At 40.0% G+C, this 19,356-nt stretch overlaps 1 protein-coding gene across 6 annotated transcripts in view; it reads left to right on the forward strand.

Annotated features, from left to right (window-relative positions):
* The window catches only part of CCDC149 (coiled-coil domain containing 149), a 71,634-nt gene extending 54,861 nt beyond the window's left edge, over positions 1 to 16,773 (forward strand). For 3 of the 6 annotated variants that reach the window (XM_038398961.2, XM_038398960.2, XM_043514060.1), the window contains 3 exons: positions 5,628 to 5,704; positions 11,998 to 12,114; positions 14,340 to 16,773. In XM_038398961.2, the coding sequence (XP_038254889.1) occupies positions 5,628 to 5,704; positions 11,998 to 12,114; positions 14,340 to 15,037 (892 nt within the window). In that variant the 3' untranslated portion in view covers positions 15,038 to 16,773. The remainder of the gene's footprint in view (positions 1 to 5,627; positions 5,705 to 11,997; positions 12,115 to 14,339) is intronic. The other 3 variants (XM_038398962.2, XM_038398965.2, XM_043514061.1) reach the window with 1 other exon arrangement.
* Positions 16,774 to 19,356: the final 2,583 nt, after the last annotated feature.

A 19,356-nucleotide genomic window follows, 5' to 3' on the forward strand; every position in this document is an offset into this window, starting at 1 on the left:
CACATAGATGAACACAATTTGTTGGGGAAGAGTCAGCATGGCTTTATGTAAAGGGAAATCATGCCTCACCAATCTATTAGAATTATTTGAGAGAGTCAACAAGCATGTGGACAAGGGTGATCCAATGGATATACTTGGACTTTCAGAAAGCCTTTGAGAGGTCCCTCACCAAAGGCTCTTAAGCAAAGTAAGCCCCCATGGGATAAGAGGGAAGGTCCTCTATGGGATATAAAGGAAGGAAACTAAGGTTAGGAATAAATGGTCAGTTTTCAGAGTAGAGAGAAGTAAATAGCAGGTCCCTAGAGATCTGTATGGAACCTGTGCTGTTAAACATGTTCATAAATGATCTGGAAAAAGGAGTAAACAGTGAGATGGCAAAATTTGCAGAATGTACAAAATTACTTGATAGTTAAGTCCAAGGGAGACAGTGAACAGTTACAAAGGAGTCTCATGAAACTGGGCAACAAAATAGCATATGAAATTCAATGTTGATAAATGCAAGTAGCGCACATTGGAAAACAATTCCAAGTATACATACAAAATGATGGGGTCTAAATTAGATGTTACCACTCAAGAAAGAGATCTTGGAATCATCGTAGATGGTTCTGTGAAAACAGCTGCTCAGTGTGCATTGGCAGTCAAAAAACCTAACAATATTAGCAACCATTAGGAAAGGGATAGATAATAAGATGGTAAATATCATAATACCACTATATAAATCCATGGTACACCCACATCTTGTATACAGCAGTTTTGGTAGCCCATCTCAAAAAAGATATATTAGGAAATCAAAAGATACGGAGAAGAGCAACAAAAATTAAGTGAGATTAAACAGGTTGGTACTGTTCATCTTAGAAAAGAGACAGTTGTGGGGGGATATGTTAGAAATCATGAATAGTGTGGAGAAAGTGAATAAGGAAGTGTTACATATATCTTCACTTAACATAAGGAATAGGGTTCTCCAATGAAATTAAAAGGCAGCCAGTTTAAAATGAAAGCGAGTACTTCACACAATGCACAATCAACCTGTGAAACTCGTTGCCATGGGATGCTGTGAAGGCCAAAACTATAACTGGGCTCAAAAAAGAATAAGAAAAGTTCATGGAGGATAGGTCCATCATAATGGTCAGGGATGCAACCCCCATGCTTTGGGTGTCCTTAAGCTTCTGACTGCCAGATGCTGGGACTGGACAACAGAATGGATCACTCGATAATTGCCCTGTTCTGGTCATTCTCTCTGAAGACAGGATACTGGGCTGGATGGACCATTGATCTGACCTTGTAGGCCCATTCTTATGTTCAAGCATTTTTATTCTTCTTGTTTCTTTAAAGAAATGTATGTAAGCAGAATCACATGCTAAATAGAATCATGGAAGTAGGCTAAGGCATGATTGAGCTAAATCCAGCCTCTAATTTTCTTTGGTCCAGTAGTTAAGAAAAATAAAGGTTGGTTCCTGTACGTGATACGTACTTCTCACCCTTGGGTTGTAGGCAGTTCACCTACATTTCTTCTTACAATTATATCAACTTAAAAATTTATGAAGCTGACTCTGTGATTTTTGAAATGTACCACAAAACGGAATTATGTAAATTAGAGAAACTAAGGCCCTGTCTAGAGATTGTCTAAAATAATCTTGGCTTGAAAGAGTTAGTATATATCTTGTTCATGGTAACTTGTTTACTCATGAATTAGGTGGCCATTCTGGATAGAGGTCAAGTGAGATTAGGAACTGCTGTAGATCATGTCGTTAGCTTGTGCTGGGTTTAAAAACACTTAAAAGCCTGGACCTTTGCTGGTTTAACTCCAATATAAGAGGGACTAAGAGAGAAAATGTCAGTCTGAGGATAAATAAAGGATTCTAGGTGATACACAGTACTAGGGATGTGACAGTGGACTTATTTATAGACAGCAGAGAGAGCTTATAAGGGTAGGACAGATCCTCAACTACTGTAAATTGGTGTAGCTCCACTGAGGTTATGTCTATGCATCACTGAGGAGCGTGGGCAAGCCAGCATGTGAGCTGCTAAACACAGGAAGGGGCTGAGGAGCGAGCTGACATAGCCACAGCTGTGTGAACAAGGGCAGTGGAAGTGCAGGAAAACCTATTCTAAACAAAGAGGGTTGGGTTAGCTCTCGTGAGGTGCCAGGCACATTACTAGCAGGGAGTAGAGATTGTGCTTCTCTGCTGCCAAGCACACTTTTGTCAGTGAGGCCATGGTAGTTTAAATCATCGGAGCACCTGGCCTGGTATGTCTAAATCTAGGCAAGAGATTGCAGCTCTGCACACAAAGGGTAGTCTCCACAGACTCTTCAAAAATACTCCTCATTCTGGGGGCAAGGACATTGGGTTGATACAAGTGTAAGATTGCATTTTCTACAGCACTGCAGAGACAGTGCATTTTATTTAAAAAACAAAAATCAATCAAGTAGTAGTCAAAATTGACTCAGTGATTATTCAAGTAAAGTATTCTGATAAGTGTTCACTAGCTCGATATATTATTCAGCGAACTTAACTTGTGTTTGAAAAGGGATATGGAAAAATGACCATGGTTGAGGACAAAGTAAAATAGCAATATCCTTTGTCTCCTGGGAGCAGCCACATAAGTCCTTTGAGAGCTTGGGAACGTGTCATGGAGGAGAGAGAATTCCCCAGCCCCTGATTACGGGATCTAGCAATGGGGTTGGGGGTAGACACCATGTCCCAATAGCTTGGGAGAGTGCAGCATGACAAAGTTCAAGAGGGGTTAAAGGAAGTTGGCCTTGCTACTTCTGCACTAACGGGCAGTGGCGCAAAGCTGGGTCACGGTGGCTCTTTTGATATGTTGGTGGTATCTCTAGCAGCCCCCATCCCTGCTACGAGGAGCACCTCCCTCCCCAAACTGCCAGGAGAGGAGGGGAGACAATCATGCCAAGGAGTCTCTTCTGCTGCTAACAATGGCACAGAGATCAAACTGTGACTCCTTGCCTTTAGCAGTACACCCCACTTTGCATACCACCTCTGCAGCACTTGTTCCTGTGCTGAACTTGCACATACTGTATATGAAGGCTCTTCCCTCCCTCCTGAGCAATCCTCCCCACTTGGGTCCTTGAATCCTGATATACCAGTCTCCTTATGTGGAAACTGAGAGCTTGTTGGAAGCTACTGTCTGCCTTGCAGATATCATCACTGGGCACCCAGGAGAAGTAAAGCCAAGGACATTGAGAGTGAGTCTCAAAGTTAACTAAAAAGGAAATGTATAAAATAAAAATGCAGATTGGCTCAGATTTCATTGAAGTTAGAGATGAGAAAACAGCTGTTTGGTCACTGAGTGTGTGCCTATGCCAGAGCATGATTGCTCCCACTGGCACATGACCTAATGTTTTGTCACTCTTGCATTACACTGCAATAAAATACACGTGTGCACTACACTGCAATAAAATACATGTGGCTGGCCCCTGTCAGCTGACTCAGGCTGCAGGCCTATAAAATTGCAGTATAGACAGCCCAAGCCCGGATGTTTACACTTTAGATTCTATAGCATTACAGCCAGAGCCCAATGAGCCCAAGTCAGCTGACCCAGGTCAGCTGTGGGTGTTTTATTCTAATATAGACACCCTTTGGGACTAAGGTTTCAGAGTAGCAGCCGTGTTAGTCTGTATTCGCAAAAAGAAAAGGAGTACTGGTGGCACCTTAGAGACTAACAAATTTATTAGAGCATAAGCTTTCGTGAGCTACAGCTCACTTCATCGGATGCATTTGGTGGAAAAAACAGAGGAGAGATTTATATACACACACACAGAGAACATGAAACAATAAACCCATTGTTTCATGTTCTCTGTGTGTGTGTATATAAATCTCTCCTCTGTTTTTTCCACCAAATGCATCCGATGAAGTGAGCTGTAGCTCACGAAAGCTTATGCTCTAATAAATTTGTTAGTCTCTAAGGTGCCACCAGTACTCCTTTTCCTTTGGGACTAAGTATCCCAGCTGATGGGCTTGTATTACTACCCATAGGCTATTCCCTGTCCCCATTCACTTCATTCCTGTCCTTGATATTTATCATAAATTTTCTTTTTTTTCCCCTTCATTTCATCCCTTTTCTCTTGTATAACCCTCCTCTCCCACCTTAGTATTTACACTACTGAAATACTGGTAGACTTTTATCCTGTACCTTGTACACACCTCATGGTAGGTGCTTTGCTAGGCTATAGATATTTAGTCCCTTTTAATCTTTCTTTCATCAGTCTCTCTTGCCCCTTAATTTGTGTTGCTGTGTTTCATATTTTTTCTAGTTTCTTTCTGGTAACCAGGTGCCGGGTGTGCTCAAATGAGAGAGGCATAAAAATCTGGTGAGGTGGACTGAGCACAGTATTCCATCCCCACCAGAGCTGTGTGCAGAGACTGTTGCTTCACTGGTTTGTAATGTGCTGTCTGAATATTCAGACTTCATTGTCTTTTCCTGTTGATATATCTTCATGTAAAGTCTTGTATAATTTGCTGTCCATTATCACTGCTAGGTCACTTTTAGCATTGCTGTGTCTTCTGGGGTGTATCTACACTTGGAGCTGGGATGTGATTTCCAGCTTGAGGAAACATACATGTGTTAACTTTTAATTAACTAGTGTGTTAAAAGTAGTGTGTGGCACGAGCAGAGGGAGGGGCTAGCTGCTCCGACAACTTGCCTAGGGTATCTGACTGGCATGTATTCAGGGCGGGTAGCCCCGCCTGCAGCTTGTACTGCCATAGTTGCGCTCTATATTTAGCTTGCTAGCTCAATTAGAGCTAGTGTAAGAGCGTCTCCTCGAGCTGGGAATTCCTCCCCCTACCTCCAATTGTAGATTTACCTTAGGTATTTCCCTTCCATTGAATATTTTTTGGGATTTAGTTAAGGCTTTTTGTTTTTTAGAGACTTGTTCTAGAAATGAAACACATTCAAAACTTACAACAAAATGGAACCTTTCTTGTTAGATACATATCATCTGATTTTTTGGGAAAAAAAATTATGGCTAAAAGGTAAATCTTGCTGGAGAGCTGAGGATGATATTTACATAGGGATCAGAAACAAAAGCCTTGGTGACCCAGGAAATGCAGTCAAAACTGAGAGCAGTTGATAAAGTCTATAAAGAACTTGAGACTGCTCAATACTGAAGTGAGACCCGGTTCAGTGGAATCAAACAGCATTAGCTGTGCTATGAAGGAATATTAAAGCTTGATGGGCAAGCTAGATTGGATAAAGTAACTGGCCCAAAGCTAAGACTGATACCTTGCAAAATTCAGATCTTACTTTGAGGCTCAGATGTTGTTTGCCTACCGCTCTACCTCCTGGTTTCAGCCAAGGAAGGGAATAGAAATACCATAGGGGCTATTCTCACAGTATTTCTTTCATAGTAAATCTAAGATATACTGGAAATTTATTTGGGACTTCTGTTTTGGGAGAGGCTCAGGTAAGCATCCAAATATTATTTAATCTGAACTTTTGGGGGTTTGCCCGTCACTGTTACTGAAACAAAAGATAAACAAGTTAATATGTATGTGCTGTGACTGTGGAGAATGTATCCACAACAATGCAAACATCTGTGGGTGGACTAAATCCCTGTGACAATGAGTCTTCTCTTTCTCAGCTGATATATCATGTTCTTTTTTCAGAATTCTAGGTAATCGGGTGGCAGAATTGGAGAAGAAGTTGAGAACTTTGGAAATTTCTGGTTTGTGGAGTCTTCCAGGTTAGTAGAAATTTAGAAAAACATAACATAAAAAGGGCCATTCTGGGTCAGACCAATGATCTATTTAGCCCAGTATCCTGTCTTCCTTCAGCGGTCAATGCCAGATCCTTCAGAGAGAATGAACAGAAACCAGCAATTATTGAGTGATCCATCCCCGGTTGTCCAGTCCCAGCTTCTGGCAGTCAGAGGGCAAGGGATACCAGAGCATGGGATTGCATCTCTGACAATCTTGGCTAATAGCCATTGATGGACCTAACCTCCATGAACTTACCCAGTTCTTTTTTTGAACCTATCCCCTGTCAATGAGTTCTGCACGTTGACTGTGTTGTATGAAGAAGTACTTCCTTTTGTTGGTTTTAAACCTGCTACCTATTGATTTTATTGAGTTACTCTTGCTTCTTGTGTTATGTGAAGGGGTAAATAACTTCCTTATTTACTTTCTCTATGCCATTTGTGATTTTATAGACATCTGTCATACCCCATTGTAGTCTCTTTTCTAAGCTGAACAATCCCAGTCTTTTTAATCTTTCATATGGAAAGGTGTTCCATCCTCCTAGTCATATTTATTGCCTTTCTCTGTAATTTTTTCAGTTCTAATATATCTCTTTAGAGCTGGAACTAGTACTATATGCAGTATTCAAGGTGTGGGTGTACCATGGATTTATATAGATGCATCAATATTTTCTGTTTTATGTATCCCTTTTCTAATGGTTCCAAACATATGGAGACCCTTTGCTTTTTTTGACTGTCACTGAACATTGAGCAGGTGTTTTCAGAGAACTGTGCACGATGACTCCAAGATCCTTTTTTTTTTTTTGAGTGATATCAGCCAATTTAGACCCCATCATTTTGTATGTATAGTTGGGATTATGTTTTCCAATGTGCATTACTTTGCATTTATCAGTGTTGAATTTTATCTGCCATTTTATTGGTCCATCTCCCAGTTTTGTGAGATCCCTTGCATTATTAAGTGTTTGGGTGTCTGTTTCCATATGAGGATTTGAATGTATACTTTGTGAGAAACTTGTTAAAAATACAGCTAAGTTTTAGTGGCTAGTGGTTTTGAAAAGATGGATGTTTACCAGTTTTTGAGAAAATCCAGCTTAAGGTGTGTCAAGTTGGAAACCCAAAATCACTAGTCACTTGTGAAAATGCTGGCTTTATACACATTTTAAATCAGAATACAGTAGATAGCAGAAAAAATACCCTTTGGAGAATGCAAGAAACAATTGAACTATCACTATGGATTGTAGCTGAAAAATATTAACTATCTGATTTAAATGTTAGTATAAAATCATATAACTTAAGATATTAGAGCCAGGGTTTTTTTCAACATGTTTTATTAATTTTAGTTAAATGTGCATTGTTCGGGTTACATTCATTTTTGGTTATTTTTCTCTCATTACACCTAATTGTTTCTCCTTTAAACATCTTTCTCCTTGATGTTCACACCACTAGGTTAAGGTTTCCTGCTGCTGCTACCATTAGAGGTACCTACACTAGTGTAGACAAGGTTCCAGGTGTTCTAACCTATATCACCTATATCAAGGTCTAACCTCACCAAAAAAAGCTAATATTCAGCAATGTATCTGAAAAGTCTTTGTGACAAACCTCTCTAGTTCCATTCCTGATGTTAGTTTTAACTCAAATCCTCTTGATGCAAGATGCAGATAAAATAATTATCTTGAGTCAGACTAATATAGGTTTACATTCTAATTGAAATTTAATGTTCCTAGGTATTTAACAGGTTGGCATTCTATTTTGTTTAAAAAATGTTGTTCAGTGAAATTCATAGTTAATATATGCAATGTTTGGTCTTTGCAGAAATGTATAAAAAATAAATAAAAAATAGAAAAATGGAATGGTGAGAGCTTGCTCCATTGTTAGTCTATTTAGGTAAGACATCCAATTAATATTAATACAATAACTGTCTCTTTTTTTCCCTTCTTTTGCTGCCTGAAGGCCTGAGCTACAGTGTCTCAGTGGGATTTGGGAGTAGGTTCTACTTGACGTGTATATTTTTAGTAACTAATTTTAGCAGTACGTTAAATATTGTCACAGCATGTAAATAAATGGAAATGTTATCTGAACATTTTTATATTTATCAGATTAAGATGTTCAAGTGAGCGAGTTAGATGTCCCCAAGGGAAGTAGAGACTGCTGCACAAGACTATTCTTCTAAATTTGGAAAAAATTATGATAAAGGCTGATACTCGATAGTTGTGACTGAATTTTGCAGTAGATTGCGACTTGCATCAAACAGTGAGGTTTATTTCTTTGTTTAACCAGAGAAGCAGTAAATTAAGAATGCGCTTTTGTTTTCAAGTGTGATGCAGCTCAGAGAGACTCAGTATGAGTCTTGAGACACCCAGTGGGGTCACAAACACTTTTTCGGATGGTTACTAACTGGCTTCTGCTCTGTAAAATACCATCTCATATCAATACTGTGAGAACTATCATAAGAATGTTGGTTTGAGTGAAGGGTGAGAGCACCTGCTCTGATTGATGCTAGAAGAAAGATTTTCAGAAGAAAACATCACTTGATTTACAGTGAATTGAACTTTTTGTCATTGGAAAGGCTTGCCAGTGAGAGCTGACTTTCCATCATACTTGTGAAACAGACACATCAGTCTAGTTTAATAAATTTCAGGTTCCTAAAAGCAGAATAAGTATTGCTACCTAAATATCGCCATCAATAGACTATCTATTTACTTAGCCCAGCACCATGCCACCTATTTACAAATAGAAATAGCCTTAACATTCACTCTCTTTGCCAGCCTGTAGGAGAAATGGTTTGATAGTTTATAGGTTCTTTAGTTAGTTGGTTTTTGTTTGTTGGCTTGCATGTAGGGGGAAAAAACTGGCTAAGCGAAATCAAATAAATGAATTTTGTGTTTGAAAGTGGTGAAAGGTCCACAGTTGTCATCTTTTGTCAGGGGTGAGTTCCATAGAGCGGGTCTCTATCCTGCAAAATTTCTTTCATATTTAGGATTCTCCTTTATTGGCTGATGGTTTCATTGTTCAGTGAAACTCAACCTGTCATGAGAGAGCATGCTTGTGTTGGGAGAGGTCTTGGGCATGGATTTGCTCTGATCTTATTCACATAAATTTGTTTCTGCTGAGGGTGGAGCAACAGTGGGGTTTCAGTATCCTGGTAGCATTTCAATCTTTTATTGGTTGCCTAGATACCACAGTGATGGATGCATTAGAAATGTGTATGTACAGTGAGTGTCACCCCACTTCTTAGACTTTGGTGTAATTGGACACTTTACATCAGCAATTGGTTTATAAGCTATTGTGCTCTCAAAAACCAATTCCCAGCGCAAAAGGATTAGGTTGAGTCCAAGAACAGTTCTCTTGCTTTTCTTTGTATGATCACAGGAAATGCTGCAGATGGCCTTTGTTACTCAGCAACCACCCGTTTAAAACATGCAGCTCCTCAACTGGCCTATCTCCAGAGGGAGTGATGTATTTAGCTCTGAGGCAGTTATGTTTGCCCTTCTCTGAGCGGATATTTAAAGGGAGGTGAAAACTTGATGGAATTTACAAGACTCCGTGTATTCCTCTAAAGAAAGGAGAAAACAAACTTACCTTTCCATGTATAGCTTTCTTGTTTACCTGCTTATTTTCAGCCCTGTACATTTTTAACCAGAAATCCCCCCTGAAAGCTCCCTAAATTGAGAATGTGCCTTCCAGCAGCTATATGTGGAGAAGAATAATGTACAGAAGTGAGCTAGCTCCAAGCACTCAATCAAAATTACATTTGATAGCCCCATTCGTACCATGCTTCACAGAATATGGTGCAGCAGTAGTCAAACCTCCCACTTACAAGGACTGTTCTGAGGTATGAATCACTGTTCTGATGTATGAATAAGGCTTGCAAGTCTGTCATGGATTCCTTGACTTCCGTGACTCCTGCAGTGGCTGGGGAGCCCTGGGCCAGCAGCAGCAGTTAGGATGTGAGGGAGGGAGCTCAGGGCTAGGGGCAGGGGTTTGGAAGGCACGGGGGGGATTACCTGTTGCGTGGACCCCCCCCTGCAGCTCCTAGGCGGTAGAGGGGTGCGGGGTCTGCATGCTGCACACTGCTGGTGCCTGCAGGCCATGCCCCTGCAGCTCCCATTGGCTGTGGTTTCCGGCCAATGGGAGCTGCAGCAGCTGGTGCTTGTGGCGGGAGCAGCAGAGGAGCTCCTGCCCTGTTTCCGCTGCCTAGGAGCTTCAGGGTCATGGAGCTGGGTAGGAAGCCTCCACCAGCCCCACCTTCCTGAGTACAAGTGGGGGAACCAGGTCATCTCCCCCAGCATCCGTGGCACTCCCTAAGCACCCCTTCCCCAGCAACCCCACCCAAGTTTTACTTAGGGCTGGTATTTTTAGTAAAAGTCATGGACTGATCACAGGCCTGTGAATTTTTGTTTACGGCCCATGACCTGTCCATGACTCTTACTAAAAATACCCCTGACTAAAAGGTAGCCTTATATATGAATAAGACTCTTTAGGCAGGTGAGACAGTATTTGCTTAGATGGCTTGATGATGATGATCTGACTATTTTGTGGAACTAGCTAGCTTCAAAGGGGATGACGAAAGTTATAAAAGTGAATGTGTTTACTGGGTAACAGCTGGTTGGAAGTCAAACTAGTTTGGTGTTTGTACTGGAAGCCACAAGTGTCCCAGCTCAGGCTTTACTTTTCTGAATCTGACATGCTGTGCAGGGTGTTCGGAATAAACAACTCCGCTGGCTCCCATTCTGTCTGGGAAGAGCCAGTTCTGTTTTTTTTTTTAAATATTTCCACAGACTTGCTCCATCCTGTGTCATAAACCTTTCATGTCACTAGTCCCCTTCCAACCACCTCTGTTCATCTAGCCCTGCCCATCTCTCCATGCAGTCTTACCACTGTCATAGAGAAAAGCCTTTCCCACTTCAGCTTGTGCCATTTGGACAACCCTTCCCAGGTTTGTTCTGCCTCATCAGCTTCCCACCTTCAATTTTCATCTAAAAACTTGTCCCTTTTTCCTTATATCATAGTTTCTCTCACTTGGCTGTCTAACTCCATAATTTTATTATTTGCTATAGAGGATGCAGAGTTCAAATGCAAATTATGTTTAAGTTGGAATTCTGATCTTGATCCAGTCAAAACTTCTCCAGCATTATTATTTTATTTGTATTACTGTAACAGTTAGATCCCAGCAAGGTTAGCTCTCTGTTGTGTTAGACACTGAACAGACATGTGGAAGCACGGTTACAGCCAAGTTTTTCAAAAGTGACTAGAGATTTTGGGAGCCCAACTTGACGTCGGAAGTAAGGGACCTGAGTTAAAGGGAGGGTGCTCAGAACTTCCTAAACAGCAGGCTCCTTAAGGTGTTTACAGACTGGACACCCGACCCCAAAATCACTAATCCCTCTTTAAAATCATAGCTTTTGACACTGATGTAAGATAACATGCAGAGTATACCCAAACAAATTTGGAGGAACAGAGCAATGGTAATACAAACGTGTCATCTTATTTGTTTAATGAAGATAAGCAGAGCAATAGCAGTAGTCTGAGCAGAACATCTGTCCAGACCTTATCTATTAGCTGGCAGTGTTCTATAGGCCTCCCAGAAACTTGCAAAATTATATCCACAGTGGAAGTGGGAAATTATCCCCTTCCAGTCTAACATGGAATCAGACCCCTTAAAAATGGATTTGAGTCTATGGATTAAAATCCCCAAGCCCTCCTTTTTCTTCCAATGTTTGTGTTTACTGCCTATCTCATAATTCATACTAATACTATAAGCCTTTGGGGGATGCAATTTATATTAAAAATGGGGTACAAAATTGCATTTGTAATATTGAGGGTACAGCAATGAAAGCAGGCTGTAGAGGGTAAAAGGACAGAGTGAAATGTTTGTTGGCGTGGTGTGCTCCTAGAGTCTAGATGTAAATGATCTCAGCATTAGTGTAACGCTTTAATCTAAAAATAATACTTTCTGCATCACTTCTAATATGATCTGATTACAGCAGAATACAGCAGCAGCTGGTCATCTTTCAGCAAATTCGAGAACTGCCCTTTAACCAGTAGTGTTGGTAGAAATGAGTGTGTGCTTTTTGTATTTGGCTAGTGCACTTCAGCTGCGGTACATTGGTACTTTGTTCTGCAGAAAAAATCATTTTAAGCTACTTTACATATCACTTTTTTTTTTGTAATGGCAGAAAAAACTAGTTAAATTGCAAGATGTTTTTAAACAAAACCAAACTCTTTGGTGATCACTCATTACAATCCGTTACTGAATCTTTCCAATGCTTTCTTCATTTCAGGTGGAAAAGATACCATAACATTCAGTGACCCAACCCTGCCTGTTCTACAGAGGTCAAGATCGCCATTGCTAACATTTGCTGACAAGCCACAACAGAATCAAGCACAGAGGCATGAAGGTGAGCATCTAGGATAGAGATGGGTCGACGCTACACGTCTTATCAAATACAGTAAAAGTAAAAGCCAAGGTTTCATGCCAGTATAGCAGAAGGTAAAGATTCAGTGATCACAAAGATTAACTAAATCAATCACAACCAAAGTGGGGGATCATCCCAGTTTGAACAGGCCTGGAGAGATTGATAAATGACTGTATAGTGACTTGCACCATGCTAGAGGTCAGGTTTTAGCAGCTCAAAGGAATTTTGCAACATAGCTGTATGCCATAGGAAAGCAACACATTGTACCTGTGTAAAGCTGACTCCCTCCTGTTCTCTCTTCCCCCCCCTTTACAGTGCATGACAGGAAAGGAGACTATGCAACTAGCTTAGCACTCTCCTGCATTAAACCTGATCTACAGATGAAAGGCTTCCTGATTGTGCCGGGCAAATTGAAATAAACCCCTGCTGTTGAGCAATTGATTCTTCTTTTATAGTCATGCATGCATTTTGTTAAAATCCTTTCCCAATCACAAGCGCTAAGATCTTCCCTTAAAAGTCCAGCTCAGCTCTATTTGATACTAAGCAGCAGGCTAATATTTTAATGAAAACACTACTTTTCTTTAATTTTTCTTGGGGGACAGAGAATAGATTTTGAGACTTGCCTATCAACATTTGGATAAGCTATTTAATGGCTATAAAATTTTTGCCATGCCCAGATCTTATTCAGTCAACCATGAAGCATTGTAAATGCTTTGATATTAATTCCTCAAATTAAATAGATCATGACTTCATTTTGACTTTATTATCCATGTTATCAGATGATTGACACGTTTCAGAGTAGCAGCCGTGTTAGTCTGTATCCGTAAAAAGAAAAGGAGTACTTGTGGCACCTTAGAGACTAACAAATTTATTTGAGCATAAGCTTTCGTGAGCTACAGCTCACTTCATCGGATGCATGCAATGGATTGATCACTTTTAGTCTTGATCAGCTAATTTTTTCTGTGCTAAAAATAGAAAACCTATTTAACCACTCCTTCATTGAATAACTTACAAATATTAATTTTCATTTTAAATAATCATTGGGTTCTAATTAAATCTTCACTCACTGAAAGTGTTTAGTTGATATCGTTATATTGACTTTGCCTTATTTGTCATTGTGTGCCGGGCTGGTAGCACTACCTACTATTAAGGTTGCACAATATTTCCCATTATAAGACCCTGCATTCACTTGCATGTAATTTTGCTGAACTCCAGCCATTTGGGTTGAAATTTTCCATGCTGGGTGTCTGTCTCAGCCTGAATTGTTTTTTGGGGTTTTTTTGTTTCGTTTTTTTGTTTTTGTTTTTTAAATTTAAGCCAAAACAGTTGAGCTGTTTCTGAGAACAGATTACCACTCCTCTGCTGTGGGCAAACACTTGCAAAACACATCTCCTTCTAATAGTCCATAGTGAGGATGGCAATCTACTACTGCTATCAGTTACTCTGCTAGCTCAAGTAACAGAGGCCTATGTGGTACAACCTAGTTTGGCCCCTTGTGCAGATGCACTATGATGCTGTCTTTAATTGCATAATCCCTTCTTTCTGAATTGTTTTTGTATAGTTATATCCGGTGCTTGGATTTTGTTGTAATGATGCACTTAAAATGCTTAGTATATGGCGAGAGAGAAGGAAAAAAGCTGTTTTTTTCTGTCCCTGCCTTGTCTTATGCTGCTATCAAAGCATGTTATTCAGATGGAATGTTGAAGGGTTAATTATATAACTTCATTATTGGAGGAAAGTTTGTGGAAAGAAATGAATCTTAATTTAACGCCTAAATGTGGCATTGTCTTGGGCTACTACTGATCTCTTGTGGCCAGAAATTCCACAATCCCGGGACTTACATGGAAAAAGATCTTCCCTGAAAGTTTTGTCCTAGGCTCCATCAACTATAATGTCCTTCTTTAGCACAGCTGTCAGAGTTATGTAAGAGAGGCTATCTCTGAAATAACTAGACCCTATCCAATAAGAACTTCCCAATGTTCTGATTGGTTCTGTTCTTTGAAGTGAGTCCAGAATGGGGTAAAGAGCCAGGGTACAATTCAACATACTATAGTTAAGTTGTGCTCTGATCAATCTTTTACCATGATGGTAGACCACTGGTATTTCACTAGCTAGATCATCTTCTGCATGGCTTTCTTGGTCAATGCCCCATGCATATAAATTCATATAACGTACACCAGTGTGACACTGTCCCATTTTTCTCTTAGCAAAACAGAAGGGAAAACCAGATGAAATTTATGGTGTTTCAACAGAGTTGACAGTTCCAGAGGAAGCTGCTAAGGTCTACAACAATTCCCAAGCAAACATAAATAACAGTAACCAAATTAAGCCTTTTCATCCCTCATTAGCTCAGTTTCCTTCTGAGGAGGAAGAAATAAACAGTCTTGGAAGTGAAATAATTAAATTGACAGAAGAACAGGCAGCTGCAGAACTGGAAGGGAGCAGAAGAAAAAGTCTACTGGAGGGCCAGAGTACAATGGACCAATCAGAACTTAGCAGCTCATCCAAGGAAGAGTCCCCCTTGTCCAGCCCTGACCCATTTGACCCTGCGGAGACATCAAACTCCAGGAATGAGCATGCAGCTGAAAATTGGGTCCTGAAAGACCATGAGGAAACCTCAGAGAATGACTATGAAAATGTAAATAAGAGAGAGGGTGGAAATGGCAACACACTGGACGCTGAAGACACAGAAGGATGTGGAGAACTAACTGTTTCAACATCTGACTTAAGCAACATCTCCAGTAATCCCCCTGAACCTGAGTGTGACAAATCATCTGATCCTGCTGAATGCTCTGAATATTTGAATAACAGCATCGCTTGTGGTATGAAATCCAAGATCTCAAGCTTCTCCCTGTCATCCTCTTACAGTGGAAGCTGTGCTGCTGTGAATACGGATAGTCACTGAATTAATCTGCCATAGAATTGGGTTATTTACATTGGTCTGTCAGCATTTGTCCATTAAAAAGATGTTTTTCTATTAACATTGACTGTGCTTAACCAAAATAATGTAAATATATAAAATGGATAGAACTTGAAAATGATGAGGGGCAGGGTTAACGATAGCTCTGGTGTTTACAGTGATTGAAGTTTCTAGAGAGACTGACATAACTGAGAAAAATGGGGCCAGGAGATTCACCATTATCCTTTATCATGTCAAGTCCTAGCTGGGTCTTCATAGCATATATGTTCTTGTCCAATGCACAATGCCTACTGGTATGTATTTTAAGGGTTTCAAATGGCTATTTTCAGCAGATGAAAAATTTGAAATGATAAACTAAAAAGGATCTAAAGGTAACAGGCTTTTGTTTATTTTTCTAAACTTGCGTGTTCTCTGTGTGTATTTTCTGAGAATGCATATTTAGAATAGCAGCTTTTGATCCCTACTGAAAAGCAAAATGGTTTTGAAAAGTAGCCCCTGCGCATGAAGTTTCCATCTCTTAAACCTCCATATCTCCTCTACATTCCTCTGAAGTTTTCCTTCCTCCACTTGCCCCAAGAAAACAGGGGGGACTTATGTCTCAAAGTATTAAGGCCCCATTCCAACTGAAGCTCTTAAAACTGCTCTAGTAGAGGGAAGTAAAAAATCATCCTAGGGGACATAGCAGAGCTGCCTAGGGGAGGAGTGTGTGTGTGTGTGTGTGTGTGTGTGTGTGTGTAGGCCAGCTTCCTATTGTGTGCTGCTAGTGCCAATTCATGGGACTGTGTTTCTCCACCTTGGCCTGGAGTCACCTGTGTGGCCCCTGCTGGGAGACTGAGTGGATCTAAGCCTAGCTCCACTTTTATTAGGTATAAAACAAAAATGTGAATGTGGAAACTCTTCCTTTCTTCTCCCAGCTCACCAGTCTTTTGGATAGTGGTGGGGTTATTCTTTGGGCCCCAGTTGCCCCTTTAAAATTCTTCCCAAGATGATACATAGTCAGCAAGAAAAATCTGGTGTTAGAGTGGGGGCCGTGCAGAGAAAGTCCCGATCTCTCGAGTGATGGAGTTGTGCCACGCTGCTCCCGGGAAGGCAGCAGCAAGGGAATACTTAATGTTGGAGTTCACAGCTGTTAGATCTGGGGAGGCACTTCCTCTCCTCCTTTTAGAATAGGGAACAGTCTCTGCAGCTGTGGAGCTTCTATGGGCCAGCAGCCGTGGAGGCAATTTTTCTGCTGGCTTGGGATCTAATTGTCTGTAAATGTTCATTTCTCACTCCTAGAACTTGAAACCAATCAGAGAGAATTAAACCAAATTTAATAAACTACTACTAATAAAAAGGAGAATCCCTCCCAGATTGAGCCTTTGTTTGACAAATATCTGCCAGCTGCAGATTTTTACAGCCCACTTGTCAGCTACTAAAAAACAGGGTTTGTATTAGCAGCACTGACAAACTCGTCTCTATATGGATACTGAACTAGCAGGTGCTGCCATAATCAAAGGTGTTTTGATTCCATGAACAGTTCGTGCTTGGCAGAAGAAAGAATATATGTAATGGTTACATCTGAATATAATGAATGATGGAAGGCTGAAAAATGTGACCTGCCTCTTGTTTTTGTGCATTCCCCTAAGAGGGGCATGCATGTAACCCTTTCTCTGCTGTCTGTCTGCTCTTTTCTTGCTGTGTGCAGGCAATAAAGGAATACTTGTATCACTGCTCTAAAATGCTTCCTTTCTACTTAAAGGGACTGTGGCATTGCATCACACTGGTATCAACAGCCCCCTTTGAACCAGTTTGTTCCAAATTCAGATGCCTTGGGGGCATGCTGCACTGAAAAGTTTAAGCTTTCTTCCCTGGCCCCAGTTATATTTATGTTCCTCAAAACCCAAAGACCAAGAGGGGCTGTTGCTATTAATGGTAAAATAACTGATTACATTATTGACTCAGTTATTTATATGACACCACTGGCAAGCATGAAGAAAAATAGACCTGACTGAAATAATTGAAGAGATTTTTACAGGGTTTTGTAATATTTAAAATATAACCCTCCATGTAATGTTTGTTCCAAGGTGTGTATTCCTTTCCATCTTTCATCACAGCCTGAGGTGTTCTGAAGCTAAATGCTAGAGAAGTTTTGAATAAAAATGCAGCCAGAATTGAGGCTGGCTTTGATTTTTTCTTTTTTTTTTTTTAATCCCTAAATGTCAGTGTTCGTTTATACAGCTTAACTCTGAAATGTTGAAGGTATGTGCATGCTTATTTCTCCTCTCCCGTACATTGGCGTAGAGGTCTGAGGCAAAGATCATTGAAGTCAATGGGAGTCTTTTCCTTGACTACTGTAGGCTTTGGATCGGTCATTAAAATAGGAGTAATCCCACTGAAATTATTATGGTAATAGTGTAAACCTGGTGCAAGTCAGAGCAGACTCAGGCTGACAGATATCTTTAACACATAAAACTGTTTCTGTTCTGATATGGCTGGCAGGCTGCTCTTTGAAAAACCTCCAGTAAATTAGATCCTTCTATGGATTAATCTCTCCCCATTCCTCCCCACCTAAATTCCTCTTCTGTACCCTTGCAACCACTTGCTGGCACAGACTCTGGCTAGGAGGCTCTTGTAGACCTCACTTCAGTACCACATCATTTCCCTGTCTACAGGGAGTCCGGTGCAATGCATTTTGTGCCCTTTTCCACACTGGGGACTGTGCATCCTCCCAGCTGTGCTTTCAGCCTTCATCCTTGGGACTTGAGCCTTTACAGGCTGAGACATGAAGCTTCAATACAGCACCAAACCACTCTTAAAGTAAGATTTGTTTGCTGCAATAAAATTACAATTGACTCTGAATGTTGGGGGAGGAGGGGCATTATTTTCCTTTTACTGGTGCTGCTGTCACACTAGTATAACTGTTGTCTTTACTGGAATTACTTCTGATTTACACCAGCCAGGAGAAGAATCAGGCCTTCTCTGTTGACACCTACATGCTGTCTCTGTAGGACTTTAAACCATGATCTGACAGGCACACCCAACCATAAACCACCCTCCCTCACTAATGGGGGAGGGCGGGAGACAGAGTGGCAGCTTCAAATCCAACATTTTAAAAACTGATTTTTAAGAATGCTGTTTCATAATCAGACAAGATGACTTCCCTTATTCTATACCCTTTTGAAAGACAGTGAACTTGTGCTGGAGCCCAGCAGCAAATACATGTCTTAACTGGGAGAAATGAGGGGAAAAAAAGACACCAGACCCTTTAAATTAAACCTATTACAGAAAAGGTTTTCACTGAATCTTTAAAACGTAAATTTGTGAAAATGACAGATTAAGAATAGTCTTTTAAAGCACTGCTTCCTTTCTAAATGAGACTATTTTTATGCATAGGGCACCTTGTGTAATAAAGAAATTAGAATTTCTTTAATCCATATGAGCTCAGGAATGTATTTTAGAATCTTAACTGAGATTAATTTTTAAAAGATAGGGATTTGTTTTACCAGTTGCTATTTTATTTAAAGAAAGATATAGCTTTTATTTATTTGCAAGCCTTTCCTTTGTTGCAATCTACAGTCACCATGTAACATGACAACTATATATAAATATATATATTTTTGGCTCCTGGAATAAAGACAAATTTCCAGATTTGTTTTGTTTTTTATCTTCTCCCTTATTAATATGGGAGAGACATTAATTATGCCTTAGTGTTTTATCAGTGGTTCATGTATTAAATTGTGGTCTTTTTATAAAACAAGGAATATAAAGATTTTATTCAATAACTTTCTTCAGTTTGTATAAAAAAAATCTAAATTGAAAGTCTCTTCTACTGTCACTTATTCCTTGCAATCTGAACAGACTAATTTGCTATATTTGTGTGGGTATGGAATATCACACTATGTACTCTTGCCTTCAAAATATTGTATATATATTTTTAAATTAATGTATCTACATTGTGTTAACAGCATTACACAATTTTACCAGCTGTGTTACCTAGTAATAAGCTCTCCAAACATTTCCAGGCTTCTTACTATTTAAAAAAAAAAAAAAAAAAGCCAAACAGTTCTTGTAAGTCTACTTTCAAATGTAAACAATGTGACTTGGATACAGGCGAATGGATAACTCAAACCAGTTAAGATTACACATGTTGGAGAATAAAACCAGCAAATATAAGTAGAATAGTATAATGGATCAGAAGTTAAAAATAGAAATAATGTCGATACTCTTCCTGAATCTGAGGAGAAGGCTATTATCTAGCTCTACCAGGCTATCACACAAAGCTGTTGAAGTTATAGAAATCTTTATACTTTTCAGATATGTAG

This window comes from Dermochelys coriacea, chromosome 4 (assembly GCF_009764565.3).
Source record: "Dermochelys coriacea isolate rDerCor1 chromosome 4, rDerCor1.pri.v4, whole genome shotgun sequence".
NCBI lineage: Eukaryota > Metazoa > Chordata > Testudines > Dermochelyidae > Dermochelys > Dermochelys coriacea.